The 25,829-nt window shown below is 41.6% G+C and overlaps 1 protein-coding gene across 8 annotated transcripts in view; it reads left to right on the top strand.

Annotated features, from left to right (window-relative positions):
* LOC125973472 (phospholipid-transporting ATPase IH) overlaps nt 1-25,829 on the top strand; it is a 48,495-nt gene that overhangs the window by 16,805 nt on the left and 5,861 nt on the right. The window contains exons 1-23 of one of the 8 annotated variants that reach the window (XM_049727646.1): nt 3,197-3,300; nt 3,398-3,563; nt 5,127-5,434; nt 9,542-9,803; nt 9,935-10,062; nt 18,068-18,151; nt 19,029-19,143; nt 20,817-20,907; nt 21,995-22,114; nt 22,190-22,306; nt 22,700-22,849; nt 22,913-23,037; nt 23,325-23,439; nt 23,506-23,625; nt 23,827-24,018; nt 24,098-24,289; nt 24,360-24,519; nt 24,625-24,686; nt 24,751-24,836; nt 25,128-25,194; nt 25,272-25,387; nt 25,593-25,662; nt 25,734-25,826. In XM_049727646.1, the coding sequence (XP_049583603.1) occupies nt 3,505-3,563; nt 5,127-5,434; nt 9,542-9,803; nt 9,935-10,062; nt 18,068-18,151; nt 19,029-19,143; nt 20,817-20,907; nt 21,995-22,114; nt 22,190-22,306; nt 22,700-22,849; nt 22,913-23,037; nt 23,325-23,439; nt 23,506-23,625; nt 23,827-24,018; nt 24,098-24,289; nt 24,360-24,519; nt 24,625-24,686; nt 24,751-24,836; nt 25,128-25,194; nt 25,272-25,387; nt 25,593-25,662; nt 25,734-25,826 (2,832 nt within the window). In that variant the 5' untranslated portion in view covers nt 3,197-3,300; nt 3,398-3,504. Of the gene's footprint in view, nt 1-173; nt 408-558; nt 737-806; nt 910-1,020; nt 1,167-1,297; nt 1,358-1,577; nt 1,706-1,832; nt 1,969-2,624; nt 2,649-3,017; nt 3,084-3,196; nt 3,301-3,397; nt 3,564-4,066; nt 4,185-5,126; nt 9,020-9,541; nt 10,063-11,784; nt 12,370-15,473; nt 15,927-18,067; nt 18,152-19,028; nt 19,144-20,816; nt 20,908-21,994; nt 22,115-22,189; nt 22,307-22,699; nt 22,850-22,912; nt 23,038-23,324; nt 23,440-23,505; nt 23,626-23,826; nt 24,019-24,097; nt 24,290-24,359; nt 24,520-24,624; nt 24,687-24,750; nt 24,837-25,127; nt 25,195-25,271; nt 25,388-25,592; nt 25,663-25,733; nt 25,827-25,829 lie in introns of those variants that run through there. The other 7 variants (XM_049727652.2, XM_049727647.2, XM_049727651.2 and 4 more) reach the window with 7 other exon arrangements.

Here is a 25,829-nt window from a genome sequence, read left to right as displayed (position 1 = left end):
ACCAGTTTGACTTCCTAATAGATAAACCGGAGATGTTGCGGGACAGTGGGTAGTCGCACATTGATACGTTATCACCGCTCGTTCAAGGATTGATTCACGTTTTGATGAATGCTTTAACCTCTACATCCCACACTGCTGGAGGTTGAGGCATTTATTGACTTATTGACCCGCAGGCTCCAGGAGAAGGCGGCAGACACCATTGAGTCACTGCACAAGGCGGGAATAAAAGTTTGGGTGCTGACCGGGGACAAAATGGAAACGGCGGCGGCCACCTGCTATGCCAGCAAGCTGTTTCGCCGAAGCACTCAGATCCTGGAGCTGACCAAGAAGCGCACAGAAGAGCAGAGTCTGCATGATGTTCTTTTTGAGCTCAACAGGACAGTTCTCAGACAGCGATCCATTTCTGGGTGAGGGACACAAATTCTGCTGAAAGATAATGCTCGGGTATTTGATTGACACCTTCAGAGACGTGTTCTAAGTGTTGTGGTTTGCAAGCTTTCTTATTGCCTCTCGTTGCCACAAGATAGCAACAGACTTCTATCCCAAATGTTCCCACAGGCTGTCTGTGGACTGCCTGGATTTCGGTCTGATTATTGACGGGGCCACGCTGTCGGCTGTCCTCAAGACCAAGCAGGACAGCGCCGGCCACGGCAACTACCGCGAGATCTTCTTGGAGATTTGTCGAAACTGCAGCGCAGTTCTGTGCTGTCGCATGGCGCCGCTGCAGAAGGCGCAGGTAAGAGATACTCCAACACACACGACGGGGTCATATGACAGGATTTGAGCCAGTGGAATTATTCACTCAGATCGTGAAGCTGATCAAGGCCTCCAAGGAACACCCGATTACCCTGGCTGTTGGCGATGGAGCCAATGATGTCAGCATGATTTTAGAAGCGCACGTGGGCATTGGTGAGCTCATTTTGCTTCTCTAACACTATTAGACATTAAGTTGTTATGCAAAATATTTGTCTAATTGAAGAAATTTGGATATTCACTAGCTGCTTCTATGTGTCCTTCCAGGGATAATGGGCAAAGAGGGCCGTCAGGCTGCCAGGAACAGTGACTACGCGATCCCCAAGTTCAAACATCTGAAGAAAATGTTGCTAGTTCACGGTCACTACTACTACATACGCATCGCTGAGCTTGTCCAGTACTTCTTCTACAAGGTACCTGAATTTAAACTGATGATCATCGTGGGTGGTTTGGGTCCCAAACTCTGATTCATTCATTTTCACTTCCCACTCAGTTGACTATTTTTTTCGTGTGTACTTAAGCTGCGCATTTTAAATCTTTGCAGAATGTATGCTTCATCTTCCCGCAGTTCCTCTACCAGTTTTTCTGCGGATTCTCCCAGCAGGTAAGTATTTAACTTGTCAAGTCAGCTCTGTTCATGGTGCACAAATAAATCTTTAATGGCCTTGGCAATTTGCTCATCGTGTAATGACCAGATGTTATGCGTCCATGCTTTAGCAGAGAGCTCCAGACTTTTATCGGTTCAAAACAGAAGCTCCTAGTGAACCTGTATGAAAAAAAATGAGAACCTACCAAACACTAAACTGTGTTTTGTCCCTCGGCAGCCTCTGTACGACACGGCCTATTTGACCTTGTATAACATCAGCTTCACGTCACTGCCCATCCTCCTCTACAGCTTGGTGGAGAAGCATGTCACCATGGACACACTTAAACGGGAGCCCTCCTTATACAGGTAAGCCTTACCTGGTAAGGGAATTAAAATTACTATTATGGAAAGACAGATTTTTTTTTCCAATGTCTTGTATTGAATCATTGTGCAAGTGTAACCTCATCTTGAATAAAGTTTTGATTCCCCTCAGGGATATTGCCAAGAACTCCCTCCTCCGCTGGCCAGTCTTCTTGTACTGGACATGTTTGGGCGTGTTTGACGCAGTCGTCTTCTTCTTTGGTGCCTACTTCCTGTTTGACAACACCACCTTCACCAGCAATGGCCAGGTGAGCCTCAGAATGGGTGGAAATACCATATTTCCTCACTTAAATGGCCTTGGATTAAATAAATGCTGGACCTGACCTAATCATTGAGAGCCATTTGGAGAAAAAAAAAATCACTGTAATTATCTTTAATATGACTGACTGTCGTTTATTCTGCAATCTGACCCATCTGTAATTGAGATAGATAAATGATGGCAATATAGTGACCTCTTTTTATTTGTACGGCGTATGGACCGCTACAAACCGTGAAAATCGGCGACTAATCGAAAAGGTTTGTAATTGTCTGTAGATGCCGCAACATTAAGGCAAAGCGCTTTTATTTCCATTGGACAAAGCTATGAAATAAATTAAGATCTTCCCCCTTAGTTCAATATAATTGGCTGGCACTTAGGTGCCACCAGATTGTGCCAGTGCAATATTAGACATGGCTTTGGCCTTGTCATAAAATAGCAAGAGATCGATTTCCATTCATATTGACAATAGCATATCGCTCTGTATTATTGATTTGTATTTGTTTTTTTGATTGCTTTTGTTTTTTTTTCGTTGAAACATCACGAGATTCATTTGGCGTTTTTGTCCTGATTATTTTCTCTTTTCTTCCCCCTCTCTCTCTGCTTCCTTTATTTATTTTGCTCCTCTTCCTCTGTTGCCTCCTCCAGCTCATGACCACCAACACGCAGATGGTAAGCCTGTCTTCCTCCCTGTCTGCGCTCACGCCCTTTTTAGTTTTCATTTTCCCATTCGGTTCCATCTTCATTTCAATGTGTAGTTTCCCAGTGCTCCATCGTTCTAGGAAACTCTCCTCACATGATTCCCGTGTTTTGATGTGCTAGCAAATAGAATAACACCTCAGATGATGATCCGACATTGACTTGTCCAAAGTGTCTTCATTTGTTTGTGTGTGTGTACAAGTACAAGTGGATTTTGTAGGCTTCTTCTAAATATTGCCGCTATGTAGGACGAAACCCCAAACCTTTCACTAATCAATCAATATGATTGACTTATGTGCTTGATTGTAAAACGGATTGTCTTCTCCCTTCTTTTCCATGCAGATGTTTGGCAACTGGACCTTCGGGACTCTGGTTTTCACTGTGCTGGTGTTCACTGTGACACTTAAGGTATTGTTACGACTTGACGTTAAATGTTCTGCTCATGAGAAGTGAACTTGCCTGCAGGCAAAATCTTTGAGGCACAATTTAGCGAGTGATTAAAATATGTTGTGTTTGTTTAGCTCGCCTTGGACACACACCACTGGACCTGGATCAATCATTTTGTTATCTGGGGCTCTCTACTTTTTTATGTGATCTTCTCTCTTCTCTGGGGAGGCATCATTTGGTAAAGTTGGATTATCATTTCCTTGCTCCATTAATAGCGCCATCGATCTGTGCATCACGGGAAAACCGGACCTCATCTTTCACTTTCCGGTGCATAGGCCCTTCCTGAACTACCAGAGGATGTATTACGTCTTCATGCAAATGCTATCCAGCGGGCCTGCCTGGCTTAGCATCATTCTGCTGATCACGGTCAGCCTGCTTCCTGATGTCATTAAGAAGGTCCTCTGCAGGGCTATGTGCCCGACAGCTACAGAGCGTGTTCAGGTGAGTCTCTACTAATCCATCTGTGGACAAAATATAGACCATATTTTGATGGGCACCATTTTTTTGGGGGAGAACTTGAAATACATTTTGCTAGTGTAAATGTTTATCGTTATCAAGGGGGTACTCATAGGGTACTCCCCATCATATTGCTCCTAAAAATGTATACCTTTAGTATTGACATTGTGGACATATATATATATATATATATATTCTCTTGACAAAACTCTAAAGAGAAACGGTAAATTCAGTTCCTCCCTTTTCCTAATTCCTCACCCTAGCCTTCTTTGAAGCACGCTAGCTCACGAATTGGGGGCGGGAGATGAATGGAAGCACTGACAGATTCTTTTTCCTGCTCTGCTTTTTCTTTTCATCTCTAACAAACCACCATAATCACATTTCCGCCCGACACCCTCGTTTTGTTTTCCCATTCTTCCCTTTGACGCAAATTTCATGACTGTCCTCCTCCCTCCATGTCTTCACCCCCCGTGCACCCCCTACCCCAGTCCAAACCTCGCCCGTGCCTTACTGTGGAGCCCTCCACCATCTTCATGCTTTCTCAGTCATCCAGCAGAATGAGTTTCTGATTGAGCCAAACAGACGAAGGAGGAACAAGAAGAGCAGGTGACTCTCAAGGCCTCAACTCCTGTATGCATGCTGGGAAATAACATGAGGGGGGAAAAAAATAAATAATCCCTCCTCCTTTTCCTATCTTATAATGTAGGGTCCTAAACGTTTTCATCTTAAGACCACAATATATCCCGATAACATCGTAGATTATACAAAAAAAAGCCCTTTGCCAAGAAATGGACTACTTAATGATCTGTAACAGTGTTTTCAAACTGAGCCAAGGCACCCATTTTACATTTACAGAAAACAAAAATTCTGAAATAATGATGATCTTTACTCAATTGAATTGATTGAAGCTGTTCTTTAATTATTATTATAGGATGGCTTTTTAAGATAAGGCTTATTTCATAGCCAAACTAGTGTTCTTTTTAGTATGAGGAGCAGTAATGCCATCTAGCGTTGGATGATGGATTTGCAGTTGTGACTATTTGCTTGCTCATGTTGACTGATGATGATTTTCGACAACGTTTTATTATACGTTTGTATTTACATTTATTTTGGTAACACTACTTTGGCATTGAGAAAAAGAAGTTGAACTTGAATATTACAATAATTTAAACATAGTTGAATCTCTAACGATGATCCATTCTGAGATGTTTAACTTTTTTTGTATACACAGAAGACAATCTTTACATTCAATTTATTTTTGGCATCACCCAAAGTCACCCAAAAAATTCAAAAAATTGATATCTTGCATAACGATGGTTTGAACTCCCAAGTTCTCCTTGACCATAGTTTTAACATTATAAATGAATATATTTTGGTTGAAGTCCAAATTGTACAACTTTTAGTACCTCTGTGCCAGGGTCGAACTGTCCCCACCATAAAACTTTTTGATTTAAGATTATCTTCTGTTTTGCAGGTGTGGAGCTAATCTGCTCCCTTTTTTTTTTTCCCCCCCCAAAATCTTTGACTATGCTACATTTGTCCATGTAGGATCGGGGCAAGTTGTCATGGGATGACATGGCCAAGCTGCCGTCCCGCCGCTCCTACAAAGGCGCGAGCGTCGACTCCTCTCAGCTTCATCTTGGCGCCGTGGAGACGCTGTCGCTTCGCGCTTCCGACCCCCTTCCCCAAAAACTCTTGGCGCACTTGGCAGAAGGGGGTAGGGCAGACTTGCGCTCCCTCAGCCCGTGCATGCTCCGCCTTTCCGGGGCGGGGATTGCCTACTATGCTCCGGGGCCAGAAACGTCTGTCTGAATCTCCAACTTTAGTGTTTGCAGAATGGAGTCATCATCTCAAGGGTGAGAATTTATACAACACACAAGCTCACCGTTTGGGCTGGCGTAGTGACACCACATGCTCATTCTTTTGCTTTTCTGACATCTTCTGCATATTTGAAAAAAAAACAATTGGCAAGATACTCTCCAGCCTGTTGGTACAATGACATCTTTGTTATTTTGTGTCAAAATTTGTATGTACAATACACTATATGTGTATGTTCACTATGTGGTCTGGCCAAGTAAGGGCTGCCATCAAGCTCAGCCCTTTAGGTGTGTGTGTATGTATGTTTTCTAATTGACACACCTTTGCCTTACAGGTAAAACACACAGCAGCAGGCTAGAAGCCAAAGGTGTTAAAAAAAGACAAAAAAAGAGGAAGTGGTATATTATAAAGCCTTACACTCAGCAACCCCATCACACCGCACACACACACAAACACCTCATGCTATTCGAACGGGGGGCAAAAAAAAAATAGAGGGATGTGCAGTATTGTCGCCACCCTGCCTTAATTCATACATGCCTGCTTACAGTAGTTTCAGTGGGACACTTATTTTCACTATTCCATCTCACCTCTGTGTCCTTGCATGTCTTTGCATGGTGATGTGTGTACCCAAGACTAAACTTTGACTATTTTTGTGTACCATGTAGCCTCATGGCACTAAGGAGTATTAAAGCCACACTGAAAACATCTAAAAATCATTTTACAAGAATAAAATCACAGAATTTCAAAATTGAATTGATAAATTCAGTAGAACTTTTGTTTTTCAAATGAGTTTTTTCACTGAAATAAATATTAAAATATAATGTTTAATTATTTAAAAGCAAAATGGATATGTTTACAAAAAAAATTGTGGCTTTACAAGCAGAATTTATGAGAGAAAAATAATGGTTTTATAAGAAAAGATTGTCATTTCAGGAGAATAAAATTGATGGAAAATTACCAGGAAAATGTTGCAAAGAATATAGCCGCAATATTACTAAGGTCAAAATATTTATGAGGATGGTTATAATAGAGAAGTCTCTTATTTTACAACAGAATATTCTGGTTTTAGGAATGTTTCAAGTTTTCATTTGACCAAATAATGTAATAATATTATGAGAATAAATCTCTAATGACTTATTCTTCTTGTAACATTACATCATTAGTCTCATTTTATGACTTTTTCTATGTAAAATGTAAAATTGCAACTTTTAAAAAAAGACAAATTTACAACAGTATAATCAGAAAATCATGTGGCTTTAATACTCTTTCCAAGCAGAGTGATGGTTACAGGTGCTCAAAAAGTCTTTTACTTCCGGATGATTTTGTGCTCTTTGTATGTTATGCAGAAATTAATGTCACGTCGGAAAGAAAGCCCAGTTCCTTTTGTTCCCCTGTCTTGGTGGCAGTCTCTATCGATGACTGATGTAACTTGACACGTGATGATGTGTGGTACTCAGCGGGAAGACTTGAATAGGCGATGTCACAATCAATCAGTAGAATGTCAAACCGATTTGTCCGTCATGATCTCCAGCTGACGATTGTAGCTCATTCCGGATCAACCTCTTTTTCCACACTTTACTTTTATATGCAATAATCTACCAACAGGCATAGATTTAATACACACATTATTTGTTTAGATTTGGGGACTCAACATCTTGACCTCAGTGACACTCACTGTGCTGTTGCCGTATTGTATCCCGACAAATTTGTCATGCTATTTTGTTTAAATATTTCATGATTGTTGTTTACCCCATCAGGATTTAGTTGCATATTTTATACACCACATGTTCACATTTCGAGGTTTTTTTTTTAAAGTGCATTTTGAGGTGCAACATGTGCCAAAAACTTTTTTTTTTCCTCAATTCTGATAAGTTTCTAACATTTTGATGTCAAAGGGTGGATGAAACTGTAGTTTACCAGCGATAATTAACACTTTATTTACGACAAAGAAATTTTGTCCGGGGATATATTATGGTTCCATTTTATTTATATTCCAAGGCCAACACTTGCATTTTTACTTCCAGCGACACTCTAAATTGTGCTTTCAATTAGTAACTTGTGTATTGAAATTGCTTTAAAAAAAAAAAAAAATCAAAACAAGGTCCAGTGGGAACATATTTTGGCCATTTACAATGCATTTCCTTTATTTCTTGGCATTTAAGAAATAGTTCCACTCACATTGGCCCTCATTTACTAATATCCGACAACCATTATTGATTCCAAGCGGGAGGCATACAAATCCCCCTTTGCTGAAATATATTTATTCCCGATTATCAAGTTCAACATCCATCCATTTTCTATACCACTTGTCCCCACGGGGGTGGCGGGCGTGCTGGAGGCTATCCCAGCAGTCATTGGGCAGTAGGCGGGGGACACCCTGAATCGATTGCCAGCCAATCACAGGGCACACAAAGACGACAAATCCGCACTCATACCTAGGGGCAATTTGAAGAGCTCAATCGGCCTACCATGGATGTTTTTGGGATGTGGGAGGAAACCGGAGTGCCCGGAGAAAACCCAAACGGGCCCGGGGAGAACATGCAAACTCCACACAGGGAGGGCCGGAGGTGGAATCGAACCCACACCCTCCTAACTGTGAGGCGGACGTGATAACCAGTGTTCAACAACTTGCATCATCTTTATTTATTGATCGCCTCATAATTTATTTTGTGTTTACACTCTCGGATTAAAGTTCGCAATTGACATTGTTGTATGTTATATGTTTGCTACAAACCTTTCAAAAATAGGACTGAGAAAGGTATAAACGTCTCTCACAGCTATTTGTTTTTTGGGCCTGGTATGAATATGTCCTGAGATTGCGTATATTTTCAAATTGTGCGAACATTCTACATATTTATTAATAAATGAGGCCCATTATGTTTTCATTCCCTTGTCAATTCGAAAGCATGAAAAAATATCTACAATAGCCAGCGAGCTACATTGTGTTCATCTACAGTAATCTATATTTGATTTTTTTTTGTGACTTTTCACCTCTGGAGTGTTGTTTTGTCCATTCGGATGTTTTGTGCATGTTTCCTTTGCTACTTTTGCATATCCCGAGAAAAGAATGTGGGTTCGAATGTGGGGTCTAGTTTACCAAAAGGGTCAGTAGAGATTTATCAGTACACACACAGCACTTTGTGGTACAAATTTGTGTATGCCTAAAATTGAAGGTATGTTGTCTGTCAACTAAGAGGGATTTATACTGTTACACTTCTCTTCCTCACAAGTTATTTTTCTAAGAGCATTGTAGTAGGTGAAGTGACCAAATAACTTGGAACAAACTGGCTTCCGTCTCAAATGGTTGTATCACCAGCCTTTTTCTCGAATGTCAACGCCGCTTCTTCTGTCCATCAGCACAAGAGTTCAAAAATGCTGATATCTATGAGCATGATAAAGGTGCCAGTAGGGTGTGTGTGTGCGTGTGTGTGTTAGCGCGTGTGTGTGTGCGCGTTCTCCTGAGCGGTATGCACACCTTCCGTACAGCACTGTTTGTATTACTATTACAAAATTTAAAGGGTATTTTTTTTCCTCCTAACTATTTTGCAAGCCTGTCTGTAGCAAACGAGAGTTTAAAGCACTGTATTGTCATATTGCTTGGAATAAAGAAATCGTTTAAAATATCCGGGTTGTTTTCATTTATACAAATTTGGAAGAATTTCCGTTGCGGGCCTATTTCAAAAAATTTTTTTCACTGATGGGGTATTTTGATGTTCCAGGAATGTGTAAGTGATCATTTAAAAAATGCAAATAATTTTAGAGATTTAGTAAATAGAAATAAAGTGTTGCATATTGTATTTAACCCTTTCCCTCGTATTGTGAGAAATCATTCTCGTGATTATAGTGTCTTACATCGATGAATGTCATGAATTATTAATAATAATTACAGCTGTCGTGAACACATCTTATTAAAATTAAATATCCTATTAATTATTCCATTGTGTAAGTGCACCATTTCCAGGCAGAAATGTTTGCGTCAGTGAATTTTGGTGGTCCATAATCCATATAAAACTTCTTGTCACTGGTGAGTGAGTAGCTACTTGAGTTCTTGTTTGATGCAATTCCACATTTTGCACACAAGGTGTCACTATTGTATCACTGCTTGTGTATGCGAGCGCGCCTAACCTCTGCCTCTCCTCCCCCAGCCATTGTTTGCACTGGTTTGCAGCATCACGCGAGTCACCGATGTGTGCCAACGAGGCTGCATCATCATCATCCTGCTCCAGCTCCTCCCCGCCTTCTCGGGCATCCTCCCTTTCCCGACCGCCCCGAGCCGAGGACGTGTCCTGGCAGCCTAGGTTGTGTGAGGCAGCATCAGCATCCAAGGAGGCCTCCATCATCCCCCTTTACATACACCCTCGGCATCCATGTTTCATACAAGACCGCTATCAGGAATACACATCTCGGGTTAGAGCCTTCTGATTCTGCTGCATCCCCTTCTCCCTCCCACCCCCATCCCCCACACCCCATAACATCACCGCACCAATCTCTCCGAGGAACCGTCTGGTAAAAGCAGGCAAGCTGTCTCTTCTTCCCAGGAAAGCTTCTCCTTGCTGGGCTGCTGGTCTCCCACTGCCCCTCTGGAGGATGATCTTGTGGATGAAAACAGAGGAGATGGACGTGGGGGAACTGCTGGAGAGGCTGACGACGGTCACCAGGAGTATAGGTGGGCCACAACTACACACACCCACACAAGGACATTGTTGCTGGTTTCAAATTTAACCCTGAAAAAGAGGAATAAAGCATTTTAAAAATGTGACAATAGACATAATTGTCAGGGTTTGTCAATATGACATCATGACCTACATTTTATTACCTGTAGGAGGAAAACAATGCTTTGTGTCTGAATTCCACTTTGGTGGTCAAAGGTCTATTTTAACGATTTTAACGACTGCAATGCGGGAAAGTATTAAATTAGATATTGATGAACCCTAAGAGATTCTAGCCTGCACACGCCCATCAGTCACAACATCGATTATACCTGCACTGTGCCATGAGGTGCATCATAGCAACCGTAAAAAAAAAAAAATCTTCCTTTGCAAAGATGATAAGGCTGTATTTGTAGGTTGTTGTTTATTTTACTAAAGATATCATAACTAATGGCTTTTATTACACTCATTTGAATATTATTTTTGTATCTTTTGTTGACAATTGATAGAATACACTATCATTATCTCCGGCTGGAACTAATGCTCCTGATAAAGCGTGACAAAGTCCAGCACACAATTATGGAGGATTATTTGCTCGAATAATGTGATGTTTTCTGTAAGTGATAGCGACACATAATACTGGGACTCCTCCTCCCTGCTTACATTGGCCCTGATCCATGAAGAATAGCAGACAGGAAAGATACAATGCGGGCAGAAGAGGAGTACCTGTTTTAAAACAGGTCAAGGATGAAATAATTAAATCAAGCCACATGTTTAATGAGATGAGTGAAGCGAAGAGAAGTCCTGATGTCCAGCAGCAATTCTCCACATATGTTGATTAACTAGCAGTGAGTAGGCGGACTAGATATTGGAGAAATATACTGCTTCTGTTGAATAGATGAGCCTGGTGTTTCGAAAAGATCCCCTACATGGGTGTTTATTTTCTTTTTGAATTAAAGTGAATTCTCTGGTAGGCCCAAGGTTCTCCATCCCTGCATTGCCCGCATGCAATGGTTGTTAGAGACAATGGTGATGAGGTTGTGCCTTGGCTGGATGGCGAGAGCAAAAGACGAGCTAACGATGATCTCACGAGACAGGAGCTAGCATGAGAGGACGCGAAAAAAGATTCAGGGAAGTCAGAAGAATTTATTGATGTCTTAAGTAGTAGGGAAGTTTAAAACCCCGACACACTCTTTTGAAAGTTTTTGCACTTTGTAGAATGTTGTAGAAATGCATTGGCGGCTTAAAAATCGTTTTCCCAAATGAAATAATTATAATCAGTGTCAAATTGTTGCTAATGCTACAGGCAACATTCAGTTTGGCCCAGTTGCAGTTTTAATGTCACTTTTATTGTATTGTATATTAGCCAACAGCATGCTTTGACAAAAAAAAGCAAATCTTTTTTTTTTTATATTGAATTGAATCTCTCGTGAATTTGGCCACCATTTTGACTAAAAGACAGCCGCACTTTAGAAGTAAGATTGGCAAAAAAAAAAAAGGCATAATGAGTCACCACCAAGTTTGCATGCTTGTCAACTTGGCAAAGCGTTGTCTGAATTTAGTTCAGCAGCTTTGAGCACACAACACAGCAAATTCACAATGTCCAACTTTGCATACTCCCTCCCTCCCTTCCTGGACAAATATTGGTTCCCGCAACAGCCCAAGCATAGCAAACATCAGTGTTTTTAAACTTTAAAGCTGATCTTGGCTGTGGAGTACTGGAAGTAAGTTGGAGTATCTGGTGGTGTGGAAAGCTGAGGCAGATTAGTAGAGGGGTGGAAGAATATAATTAGCCCAAGCAACAGAAGGGGATTTGTGCCCCAACGGCTGCCGGTTTCCTCCAGCCGGGGAACCTATGCGGCTGTCAATCGTTACACTTGCAATGAGGTCTGTGAGCGTGCAGAAGATCTATTCTTGCTTGTAGCGTGACCGCATGCAGACGTTGTGCACTGCAGTGACTCAGCAATTTAAACCTGCCAGCTTTGCATGAAATCCCCAATGTGGATCTGCCGAAGAAGCCGGTTCAGTGAGGGCTGCACCGTGGAGGTCTCACCATCGCAGGATGCATGCATGTCTGTCTGATCCTGTACAATCCCAGAAGTGAACCTTTCCAGAATCCTTCTTATGCCTGCCCTGAAAGTTTGTACGGGTGTTTGAAACCGTCCAAATGTCTTTGCACGAGTTCTTGCGGGAAGGCGGCGAGGCGTCGTACCGGATCATGAACCGGCTCAGTCTTTTGATCCAGAACTTGGACATCTCGGGATTGGGCTCTTCTTTTCCTTTCAGTCCAGCCAGTCGTAAGAATTCCTGGAGAGAGTGGGATGGTAAGAGGATGGGATGTTTTTTGTGTACTGGTAATCTTTAGTGGTACTGGTAAAAACTGGTGGTGTAAATGGTTAGTTGAGTTTCTGTTAGGAAAAGATCACGTGTGTTTGTTGATCTACTCATGTCTGCTTTAATGTGCTGTGAGAATTCAGTAGGATTTTTCCATATGGCAAAATACAGTATTGATATGGTACTTAAGAGATGATTTGCCTTGATGCAACACTAGAAGTTATTTTTAATTTGTTAATTGTTTATTTAGCAATTTTATGAGACTTTTTTTTGGTTGACTTATTGCACAACTTAGTTTTTTTAGCATGTTTATGAAAATGTGCAAGGTAAGAAGTGTTTCTTTGTTTCTTTTCAGTCAGCTAGTTTGTTTTTTAATAGTTGTCAAAAAAATACGGTCTGTTCGTCAGAATTGGGCAAACATAAAAAAAAATGATTCCTTCAAAACTTTGAAGTGGTGCCAGGGCCGAGGTTACAGTCGGCTTTCATTGGGAACTCTTGACACATCTTCATGTTTGGTATCCTGTGTGGTCAAGGATTTTGTCAACCTGGTGATCCTGAAAGAGGGATCCTTCCATCTGTGGTCCCTTCTCAAGGTTTCTCATTTTCCCCTGGCAGGGGTTTGGAGTTTTTCCTTGCCCTTTTGGGAGCTTAAGATCAGGGGATGCTTTGAGAATAATTGTCAATTTTTGGCTATGTGAAGCCCTTTGAGACTGTTTGGGATTTAAGGCTATACAAATAAACTTGACTTGACTTGACTTGACTTGACTTGACTTGACTTGACTTGACTTGACTTGACTTGACTTGACTTGACTTGACTTGTCGGGTTTTTTGGCCGGGTTTGAAAAAGTGTGAAAGCTTTATGTATTATGAATTAGTTAATCAAAACACTTTGAACTGCGAGTGTGCTGTAAATATTAATTAGCATCACCCGGCAAAACTTCATTTTTTTATTTCCCATGTTGGCTTCCTTCTTTCTTCACCCAAAATGTGTGTGCGTGTGTGCGGGAGGGAGGGAGGGCTGAGCATCAACAAACGCTACCAGTATACAAATCTGAGCAGCAGCACAGCGCTTATTCCCGTCATTTGCTTTTTGCCGCAAGCACAGCAGCTGCTTGGAAGGCAAGGGGAAAGCTTGGTGTTCTATTGGGCTCAGTGTTTCCACTTTGAGACCTCCTGTGGTCCATGCAAGACAGAGGGCGGAAAGAATGGTGAGGAAAACCAAGAGGAATGCTTCTAAATGGGAAAATACGATTCCAATGGTAACCCTTAAGCGACGTGAGTGAAAGAAATGCTGAGATTTTACTTGTGCTACTTTTGTAAGCTAGTAGTTTCCAGTGCAAAATGAACATATACTGCTATTATTTTCTGTTCAAGGTCATTCATAAATATTTAAGGTTAGTCTCTCCTTGGAAAAATATATTTGTCTGTGCGAGTGTCTGTGAGGGAAGACGACATCTTGGGTCTGTTTTTTATGCTGTGGATAGAAAAAAAATTCTCAGGAATAAAACTTGCTTTTCTTGTAATTACTATTTTCCAGAGAAATGGAAAATTACACTTTTTACCGACTTTATTTTTCTTGGAACAATGACAACAGACAGTTTTTAACTACAAATTATTTGTGTACGTGAGGTCCATTCATATGCAGTTTTGGAGTCTGAAATGTAAATGTGTCTAAAATGTCTATCACACAAGGCTATTTTTAAATCCACCTGTTTTTATCCATCTCATCGTGCGGCCATTTTCACATTTGCTGTCTACTCTTAATGACATGGCATTTGCCAGATCTCCCGTCACAACCAATCACAGCTCTCCAGTTATTGAAGCTGAGCAGTGATTGGTTGTCAGCAACCGTGATGTCATTTTCAGTCGACAGCAAGTGGCAAAATGGCCACCTCCTGAGATCCCAAAAAAAAGGTAATTTTTCTGCTTAACTCATATTTCCCAAACTTAATATGATTCAGAATGCTGCATTTAGACTAGTGGGGGCACACACAACATATTATCGTAAAAAAAAATTGGGTTGACTTCCTCTTTAATATCACGTTAGCCATTTTTTTTACATGACAACGCAGTTTTGGAGCCAGAAATTGTGACAATGTGTCTAAGGATCATATTCAATTCAGCCGATGATTATCGTGCAATGCCTTTGAACGTGTTGGTGTTTACATACTCGATGTTTATTGCACTGATAACCTGATGTGTGCTGTGGCTTCATTGGGCAAACCAAATCCCTGTGAACACACACACACACACATGCAAGCATGGCGACATATTTTTAATGGTATAACCAAGCCTTGTTGAAACTTTCCAGCAGACTTTGGAGTGCACTGTATCTTCCATACAAGTCACTGAGCTGTAATTGTTGCATTGCAGTCGAGTAACAGGGCTTTTCTTTGAGTGTGACTTTAGAATGAGGACTCGGAGAGTTCGTGATAATGGAATCTTTTGAGGGGTGTAAACAAGGCCGGAGGTTTCGAATGGTTAGAGTCTGTGAATGGTTAAAGGGGGATTCAAATGGGCTTGTCAGAATGGAGGCTTTGTAATTTCAGGTCCACATCCCCTGAGATAATGCGACCAAGTGGAACAGTGTACACTGACCACCTGACCATGTTACTTCAGCAAACAGTTTGAAGATAACAGAAACCAACAAATAGAACTTTGTTTTCTCGTGCCAACCAACTACACTAAACATTTAAAACATAAATCATATAAAGAGATCCATTATGAGAAAGAAAAATCAAATCAGTTTGTCAAATAGATTTTATTTTTTTAAAGCAATTAGAGTTTAAATTCCATGATAACTTGTCCACTTGCTTGCATCTTAAAACTCAATAAACCAGGTTTTAATTTGCGTTTAACAAGGTCATTCATTCATTTGTTCCCCTTAAATCTTGTAACTAGTATTGTGGCCGGTTAGTGTGAGTTGTCAGTGATCTGCTCAGCTGGGTGTGGTCAGTTAATTGTCTTTTTAGAGGAAGAGGTACCCAGCTATTCGTTATCTGGGGGCGGAAGGGAAGGTTTGAGCTGTACAAGGTAGCTTTTGTCTGCCATAGGGAAGGTAACTTGAGGTAGGACTGAGAAGCACACACCGTTGTAGTATGATGCTTTGAATGTGGAGACGAGGGGTGGGGAGGGCGTCTGAATGAGGGGCTACCTGTTGTGATGAAGTGCAGTCAACAAGCCTGGAGCAGCAGGATGGAAGCAGGGAAGGTGTCAGATTCAGGCTCCTTTGTGGATCTTGACTTGGATTCTGGTTTTTGCAATGAAGTGGATTCGGGGCTGGGATTGGAGAGATTGAATTTGGTTGAGCTAGCGAAGAGTCGGGAGCTTGACGGACTTGTCATGACGCGTAGTGCTAATGGGAAGAAACGACAGAGGAGAAAAGAAGAAAGTAATATGGAGGTTGATTCCGGATCCGAACAGCGTTGGAGTGGATCATTGCTCATGTGTCTGCAGCCTGTAGAGGAGAGCTGGGATCACGTGTGCATCTCCCTAGAGGAGGTTGAAAAATACTACAGATTATCCTGTTACTGCCACTGGTTGTGTGGTAGGTGTATTTTCCTCCCTGTGTTGTCTGTAACTTTCATACAAGTGTTAAAAACAAGTCTTAATATGATTGATAGTCACATCGGCCAATTGAGAGCTTTGATTGCGCACCCACCGACTTGTTAATTGGATAAAATTCAGAATCAAATTTAACATGTGAGCATTGATAACTTTTAATTGAATTTGCTTCTTTTGCCTCCCCCACCACCTCCCGTTTGAGATCTTCCATATTGGAGAGCATTGAGTGGGCCCTGTCTTAATTATCATCATTATTGATTAATTAATTTATTTATTTCAATGTTTTTTGGTCTACTCAGGACCAGATTACTGCATGCAATTGGGCACCTGTTGAAAGTGTGTCAGTGGTGGCAGTAACTGTGACCTACTAACATTTGACTCGTCAGTCTCCGACAAACGTGAGCAGGACGCTAATCCTCGCCATTAAGCTCGTCAAAGAACATTAGTCCTTTAAACAGCAGCTGTCGTACATGCGTGCGTCTTTAAGTGGTTCAATGGCAGTGTGAAATAACGGTTGCTTGTTTGTGTTGTCATGTGTTAGCAGTATTATTTGAATTCTAATGTTTTTTTTTGTGATATTTATTTACGTGGAGCACTTTGTGACAAAAAAGAAAATCACTGGACATTTGCATAATCTTAATCAGACCCTAATACAAGAATCCTGCCCTTACGAAGATAATAATGCGACTTAATTAATTGAATTAATTGCTGCATCTTATAAGGTTTTTGTGACATCACTGATACTTAGTGATGAGAAAAGTTACAAAGAGGTCTGAAAGCCGACACTCCCGGCATAGTGGAGCAGTTTCACTTGTAACGTTCTCATTCCTGTTCTTGAGGCTCGAGGCTTTTTGAAGGATGAATGGCAAGTGGTGTTAAAGCTCAACAAGTGGCACTTGACTCTATTCTGTATTTATTCAAGATATTCTGAGGTTGCAAGGATATTTTAAAGCAGATAAATCTTATGTATAGGCAATTTTTATTACCCTCCTTGTAGTTTCCATGTAGTAGTAGTATTTGTTAAATGTTTTCACTGTTTTGAAGTTATTATATTATAGTTTTAGCAAATTTCACCAACAAACATTTAAAATTCATAAATTATGATAATTTGGATATATTCATTTTTATTTCTTAAAAAAACATGATGTGATCGGAAAAAAAACATAAAAATGACATAAAAAGGGGGATTTTTTTTTTTTTAGACAAAGAGTGTGTGTGTGTGTTTGGATTTGGTGTGTGGGAGTCACCTGAGGCTGAGGTGTGGTTGTGTGACTGAGTCCATAAGCAAGCGTGTGCTGGGCCCATGAGTATGGTGCAGATGTCCCGTCACCTCGGGCAACAAGCGGCCATTATCGTCCATGAGGCAGCCCTGCTTTATACCAAGTTACAAACATCAGAGTCAAAGCCGTTTGTCTTGTCTCATTTCCACATCCAGGATGCTTTGTTCACTGCGTGCACACCCTCGCTGGAGGTTACAATATAAAGGAAGAGGAAATAGAAGCCGTTCCTCAAATGTCTGTTCCTTATCAATAACCGTGTCCCACCCCTGACCCCAAACTCTGCTTTGTATCTGTTGTTGGCTTAGTAACATTTTGTAGAAGTCTATAATATGGAGGGACCAGCACAAACACTTTTTTTTTTTTGTAGTAGTAGTAGCATCAGTGCTAACATTATTAGCATTAAAAGCATGTTTTGATCATATTAGACATGTTAGTGTATGAGATTTATTAGCGTTTATTTTGCGCAACTGTAGTGGTCTTCCTCAATGTTTGCATTTTAATACCGTATTTTCCAGACTATAAGGCGCACCTAAAAACCTCAAATCTTCTCAAAAGCCGACAATGAGCCTTATAGTCCTGTGCGCCTTATATATAGACCAAATTCCGGCTCTAAATTTAAACTGCCCCGAAGCATTGTGTCATCCTCTCGTTTGACCACAGATCGTTAGGCTATCGATCTGTTTGCTTCTTCTTTTCTCTCTCTGTCTTCATCCCACAAACACCAAATAAAAGGTTTTACATTCATGGTTTTACGTGGTAGGCTAAGACTTAGTCATAGACAGATGGCAAATACAGAAAGATTGTTTCTAATTTTAATTGCAATTTTTGTCTCGCTTCCTTCCAGATGAGATCATGCAATTGGACAGCAGCCCTCTTCGTGCTGCTGACATCACTCCTGAACTCAGGAGACAATTTGCTTTTCTTTCAGGTGACTCATTCACAACTCATTGTGCGTGTCTGGTACTTGAACTTGCATTTTCTCCTTTTTGTGAATGCAATTCGCAATGGCTCAATTGCTTTAGTTTTGTATTGCCCCACTAACCATAGCCAAGTTTACAGTTCAATGAAACAGATAGCCATCCATTTCCTCTTGCGGGCAAAAATTACAGTTACACCAAAATATTGAACAGACAGTCAAATATTTACTGTATCAACCGATTTTTTTTTTTAGTTTAAATGTTTAAGGTTGTGGAGTTTTTATCATTTCTGAATTTTGTCCAGCTCCCATAATACACTGAAGCAGTTTTTCCGTCCAACTCATGCATCAGCTTTATTTTGAATTTACTATTTCCTGTGACCTATTTTTTGCTTGGCGGTTATTTGCCATTCAAATGTCACTGTCTTCTTCCTCATCTCTTTTGGGCACCAAGCAAAGCACATGACTTTTTTTCTTACTTAATCACTATACAAACATAGTTCATACATGTTGTATGCACACTCATGCGATATATATAATAACTGCAAGCCTTTTCCTACATCACTTGGCAACCTTGAGGCAGTGTTGGGAACCATTTTACAGACTTGATTAGGACCATGACCGCGTGCTTGCTGTTGCCATAGCGACGGGAAGAAAGAATGGACAAGCCGGTGGATTGATATTCCAGGCACATACGCTGACGGAGCAGCTGTTTAACGCAGGCAGTGAGACAGCTTGCAGAAAAAATGCTGATTGTCGTTGCCATCACACAGCAACAGCGATGAAAGAAGCTATGACTACAAAAAAAATTAGTTTGACACTAATTGACACGGCTAATTGACAGCTCCAAATTGTCCATAGGTCTTGTATGTATCTTGCTCTTCCTCAGGAGGCAGAGGAGACAATGGCAGCCCCATCATTGTGTTCCCGGAATTCCCAGCCTTCAGTGAGATCACCGACAGAGAGTTTCACAATGTGCTTACGTACCTGACAAGTGTACCCAGGTGAGCACACTAATCAATTATTTTGCTCACTAAGATTATTTTATTGATGTTTTTAAAGTAAATATTTATTTGGGGTTTTTATTGTATACATACAGGCAAGAGTTGAGTGCCTTCACTGTATTGCGCAACATGTTGGGCAGCACTGAGTATTGCATATGAGTGCGGAATCAAATACCAAAAAAAAAAATCAAATATGATCAAGATCTGGTTTTTCCCCAAATAGGTGGGGCGGATAAATTCCCAAAAATCCACAAATAGATGAATTTGCAAATGCCAAACCATGAATATTCAGGGGGAACACTTAAAACATTTAAACTTATTATTTAACATAATCAAACACACATTTTAAATTATTCCATTCTATTTAACACTTTTAGTTGAAGTTTAGTGAAAAGACAATTTTTTTAAACACCAAACAAAAGCTACTTTTATATTCAATCTGTTCCTTGGGAAAAAGTAAAGCGATAAAAATATGCAACTAAAGTGCCATTCTCTTTTCTTTGCATTGTCTGAAAGTTGTGCTATATTGCAGAGTTTACAGTAAAAGGAAAAAAATGAGCCCTGAAATAATCTGTCACAATCCAGGGTGGTTATCAGTCTTTTGCAGGGTGCCTTACACTGGGGTACTGAATGAGGTCATAGGGGAGGGGTGAATGTGTGAGACCACCCTAATCCTAAATATTCCTTCATTTACAGGCTAGTGTTATGCAATCATTTTTGTCTTTAATTGCATTTGAGTGTGTTGTATAATTTTACATTGAGTGTTTGATTTCAAAGGTTACTGTTCATCACGGGTGTGACGAGCTTTCAGGCCGTTCTAAAAACGAACAGTCACATGTCATCTTTCTCCGGGGCTGTTGTCTGATACTGTCTAGCGTGACCTGCTTGTTTAAAGAATGATCAGTGGATCAGCTGATGAATTTTATTTGGGTGTTCTTCATATCCAAGTACATATCATGACTCAGCAAATAGATGTGCTTTAGTTTAGGGGGGAAACAAAATAGAAACGGCTCTGATGCAGAATTTGACTTCGGTACATCTTTTTAGCATCAATTAGAAGCGAGAAATATTATTTATTTTTCATATATTGTACATACCCAAGGCTGAGGCCAGTGGGTGTAGCATAACCATAAAACCTTGTTTACTGGAGCCCCTTCTTGGACCGCCCTTCCCCCTCATATCTGTTAACAATCACCCTCTGCTTACGAGAACTACTCATCCCTTTGCACCAATCTTGGCTCACATTCTAGCAACCTCCATCACCTACTGGATGGCATTGAGCTGAAGGGGCGGGGCTTACCCTGAGCCTGTGAAGTATTTGGACTCTGGGGTCTATAGTACCTTTGCGACTGATTCAGCTCTACTGCATCAGTTTGGCTTCGGGGCTGCTTATTTTATTTACCACAATGAGCAGATGTACTTTAGAGTTACTGTTATTCCCAATATATACTGGTAGGATGTGAGTGACTACAAAGTACCCAGCAGAGAGACCACCCATGGTGGAGGGTGGGCACGGGGAGGTGCGTCCCTGTCTTAAAAGATAAGAGCCACACAATAACACAACGTGGCTTCATCACTTATCTCACAAAGGAAAACGGCGCTTGCTGGTTTTACATCAGAACAATTTTACCTTTCCTCTATTAATGGATTTTTCCTCACTGTGTGTCTGCCAGTTTGCCATCAACGGACGTGGGCTTCATCCTCGTCATCGATCGTCGGCAGGACCGATGGGCGGCCGTCAAAGGGACCCTACTTCGAATTGCGGTGAGTTGGTGGCCTCTTTGTTTTTTGAATGTCTACCCCTACCTCTGGAAGACCGGCGTACTGCTAACTGCTCCAGCATGAGTCCATTTGTGTCCCTTGGGGTGCCATCAATTAATTATTGGACCGCTTTTACCTTTTCCAGTGCAAAAAAGGATATTTGTGGTTTCAAGCTGTGAAAGTGTCAGAGACAAAAGCAGCAGCTGTGGCGCTATAATTCGGAATTTCATTTGTCTTGTGAGACTTTAATTCAGTGAAGGATTAATACCACAAAGCCAAAATGCAATGATAGACATAGAACTAGCAATTACGACATGTCTTGTAAAAAAATTCAGCATATTTTGTCCTTTATGTGACGTGATTCACCTTCCAGGAAGTAATCATCCCTCATTTGTCACTGTGTCTCCCACTGGTCATCAGAATTATGGGTTCCTCACCACCCCTGTAACAGATCATTTCCTTTCTATTGTTTTCTCTGGAGAAAAAAAAAAAAGGGTCCTTTTTCAACCTGTATTAGTTGTTGACCTTTGGGATGGATTATGTTCAACCCTTCAGGTATTATTTAGGTATTGCTTTCTTCCATTTCCACTTCCTCTGATTTATTACCACCGAATGATGAATTTAATTCTGCCTTTAAAGAACGATGTTATGGGAAAGTGACATCATCATAATAAGAGCTTTATCGGCCCTTCTATCTTAACGCCCCTACCCCCGGCCAGCTATTGCGCCTCTCACTGGTTCAAAATGTTCCGACAGCATTGTTTTTGTTTCAGGTTGACTCAATCAATTTTGTTTGATGAAACAGGGAGTGACCATTTACCAGCAAAGCTGCCCTCTGAAGACACTCATGAAAGATGTTTGCTTATTTTGAATTAAATCAGCTTTATCTGCACTTCTCGGCCGGTGGTGACGGGCTTAATGACCTGTCTGAAGTGATATATGTTGGTGGTAATATTATGAAGGTTGTTTTAAGTCAGTTGCGTCTGGTCTCTACTAAATGCCATCTAATCAATTTTGGAAATTAAGCCTTATTGTCTTTTTCAAGGGAGATTTTTGATTCAGCTCTTTTCTTGGCTCTCAATCAACCCAGGGTGCATTCCCTGGAAACCTCCAGCTGGTTCTGGTCCTGAGGCCCACCACTCTCTTCCAACGCACACTCTCTGACATCCTCTTCAAGTTCAACAAGGATGAGTTTAAAATGAAAGTGCCTGTACGTGCCTGTCTTTCACCTTTTTCACCTTTGCCCTATGAGTGGAGAGGTCACAGTTTGTCGTTTTATTTTCAGGTGATCATGCTTAGCTCGGTGAGTGAGCTTCACTCCTACATTGACCACACACAGCTGAGCCAGGACCTCGGGGGAACGCAGGCCTACTGTCATGAGAAGTGGATCGCTCACCGCACCGTATGTAATATATGAATTAACACACTTTTTTTTTTTTTTAAGCATGGAGAGTCAGACCTCCACGATTTTCCCGTAGCTCCTGAAGCAATTCTGGATCTGGACTAAATTAGTTAAATGCAGTCAGTGTCTTTTTTTTCTTCGTTTAAAATTAAGTCAAATATTTTACATTTATTGTACAATTTTTTAAACAGGAGAAATGAGTTCAAATAAGATTAAAAGTCTCTTTTCCAAGAGTGACAATCTCAAGACAGGCAGCAGTATTCTACCTAGAACTGAGGTATAGTATTATAGACATGGCACTCAACATTCATGGCAGTAAATGACCATGAGAGCACAAAGGTCTCGGCACGCTGTCGAGATTTCTGGCACAGATCTCGTTTATTGTGGTGGCAGGCTATCGAGGGTTTTGCGTTGATGGTAAAGAAGATGGCCCAGGCCCTGCAGTCATTTGGCGCTGAGCTGGCTGAAACCGAACTCCCCAATGAGACCCAGGCCACCACCCTCCTCCTCAGTGCACACGGCTGCAGGAAAGATCAGATGAAGGTGAGTCTTGATTTGTCATTAAGGTCAACTTGTTGATTGTCAATGTGTTGTGTGCTTGTCCAGGATGATCTGCTGGTGGCTCTCAGCCAAGGCAGCAGGCTTTTGGAGAGCATCAATGAACCTCTGATGCGCAACCCGGACCATAACATGAACCAGGATGAACTGGAAAACCTGGCAACTGTGCAAAGGTGGGAAATTGCTTTGTAATGTTTGTATCCATCTTTTTTTTTGGGTCACACATTTAGTTGTTTTTTCATCGAGGGCCGAAGAGGAAAGACGTAGTTGCTTGCTCTCTTGTTTTTGTTGAAGCTGAACTGGTAATGTTTTTTTTTCTGGGCACACAAGCACCCTCAAGACTCAAACTCTCCTGTCAACTGTCATTAGGCTCTCTAAAACGCCCAGTCAGCATTCCAGCTTAGTTGTCTAACTTTTCCACCACCACCACCGCCTCCTTCTCTGCCCCCCTTCTACCCAGACTGCTGTCTCAGTTGGACGAGACAGAAAGAGCTTTTGACGGGTTCTGGGCAAAGCACAGAGCCAAACTGGAGCAGTGTCTCCAGCTGCGCCACTTTGAGGATGACTACAAGGAGGTTAGTTGATCAAATCAACTGGAGAAGGTTCCTCATACTCATTTTGAATGTGTTTTGGTGCCATAGGTGAGGCTTCTGCTGGATCAGTTGTCAGAGAAACTGGCCGCTTTCTCTGAGGTGGGGATTAGCCACAACCACGCTGACCATATCCTCAGTGATCTCACCATCTACGAGGAGAGCATCGGCGTAAGTGATGAAGACACTAAACAGAACGATGACTGCATCTTATAACGTTAACTACGGGGCTCACTTGGTAGAGCCAGTTTATTTATTTATTTGTTGTTTGCGTTCATTAATGCTTCTTCTCCCATTTCAAACAGATAGTCTAATCAATGGTTCCTGTGCTCCTCCTATAAAGATTCACAGACCTTTGTTTGTGGTCCACAGGAGGCATTGGACAGAGCTTTGGCTTTGGCCGGTGAAGGTGATGACCTCATTCAGAAGAATCACTACGCTCAGGATTCCATTGTGCCGAAAAGCAACGAGCTACGAAAGCTCTGTCAGGAGCTGAATGACAACTTGAAGGCTAAGAAGGAGCTTCTCCTCAAAGTCCGAGAGTTGCATCACTGCTTGGAGAGGGTGAGTAACACCTGTGCTACGTTGAACACACACAGGGACTGTTTTCATGTGTTCATTCTCACCTCACAATCCTCGACAGGCTTCCAAGTGGTGCGATGATGGCATTTACCTGCTGGCCTCTCAGCCTGTGGACAAGTGTCAGTCCCATGAGGGGGCTGAGTCAGCTCTGCAGGAGCTGGAGGGGTTCCTGGCAGACACAGGCCGAGACAGACTGTCTGATCCCAATAGCATCTGGGCGGATTATGAGGCAGTGCTTGACCAGCAGCTCAGGGTACCCATTGGTGTTCGGAACCAAATTGATGTTTGAATGGGACATTAACGCTCTTCTCACTGATAAACAGGAACAAGTGGAGAAGGTGCTCCAAAAGCAGGTGTCAATGCAGGAGATGTTTGACAAGAGGAGGGTCAGCCTGAACAAGCTTGCAGCCAAGCAGACCAGGCCAGTACAGCCGGTCGCTCCCAGACCTGAAGCCTTCATTAAATCACCTCTCAGCTCACCTGGTCAGTCTCGACGTGGTTCTAGAAGCAATAAACACTTCATATTTTCTTTTTCTAAACCTCCACAATATATTTGTGTTGTGAATCTGTCCCCGTTTCCTGCCTCAGCACACCGAGGTAAACTGGATAGAAGTCACTCTGAGGGAAACAACAATGAAAGCTGTGATAAAGTGAGTTAAGTCATGATTTTATCTGGTTAAATCGTGTTAATGTCTAATTTTTATTTGCCCAAAGGGAGACAGGCACTTACTGAATGGAGAGGATAAACGCAGACACGGCTCTTTGTCGGAGGAGGAGGAGAACTTGGCAGTGCTCAGGAGGTAAGTCACCAGAAGACACTATGGACGATGGCCACAAGATCCTTTCTTCTTAACCCTGCCATGATAGTTTGCTAATTCTTGGGCTGACTTCCTTGGGTGCTTGGACGATCCCAAATGACATCCTGTTTACACCCCATCAGTCCAACACTAATTCTGGGTTGCCATTTTTTTTTTGTCCATGCAAGATGGAGTTAATTCAATTCCTCGAGCTGGGCCGCTCCTTAATGCCAATTTGAGTTCTTCCCTTCACTTGCACGCCGCTGGTGCAAATTTACACTTCCCTGTCTGCAGGCACGTTATGAACGAGCTGCTGGAAACGGAGAGGGCTTATGTTGAGGAGCTGCTGTGTGTCTTACAGGTTCATTCATTTAAGCACCCCCAAGACACGTGTCCAGCATCTGTTTGTGGTATTAATTGAGTTTTTGTTTATTGCAGGGTTATGCCTCTGAAATGGATAACGCAGCCATGGCGCACCTTATCCCCCCGCATTTACAGAACAAAAAGGAGGTTTTGTTTGGCAACATGCCAGAAATCTACCACTTCCACAAGAGGTGAAGAACCGTCCTCTAGTTGTTAATGATAAGTTCAAGAAAATTTGAATTAGACCATGTTTTTGAGCTCGACTTGTGTCCATATTTTTGCCTGTTTTCCCAAAATGGGCATTTGATTTTTAGACTTTTCATTGTCCTCCAAAATACTAGCAAAGTGCAAAAAAAAAAATATTTATCAACAATAGTCATCCATTTTGTTTTCCAGGACGTTTCTCAGGGAGTTAGAACTGTATGCAGACTGTCCAGAGCTAGTTGGGAGATGTTTCCTGGAAAGGGTGAGCAAAAGGTGGAAAACCTGAGTTCTTCTTGAACATTTCTTGAACACACTTTATCTCTCCTCGCTTAGATGACAGACCTGCAAATCTATGAGAAGTACTGTCACAACAAACCTCGCTCCGAAAGTCTCTGGAGACAGTGCTCCGACTCCATCTTCTTCCAGGTA

This window comes from Syngnathus scovelli, chromosome 8 (genome assembly GCF_024217435.2).
Source record: "Syngnathus scovelli strain Florida chromosome 8, RoL_Ssco_1.2, whole genome shotgun sequence".
Classification (NCBI taxonomy): Eukaryota; Metazoa; Chordata; class Actinopteri; order Syngnathiformes; family Syngnathidae; genus Syngnathus; species Syngnathus scovelli.
Note: the sequence above shows the minus strand (reverse complement) of the source record. Positions and strands in the feature narration are given on the sequence as shown.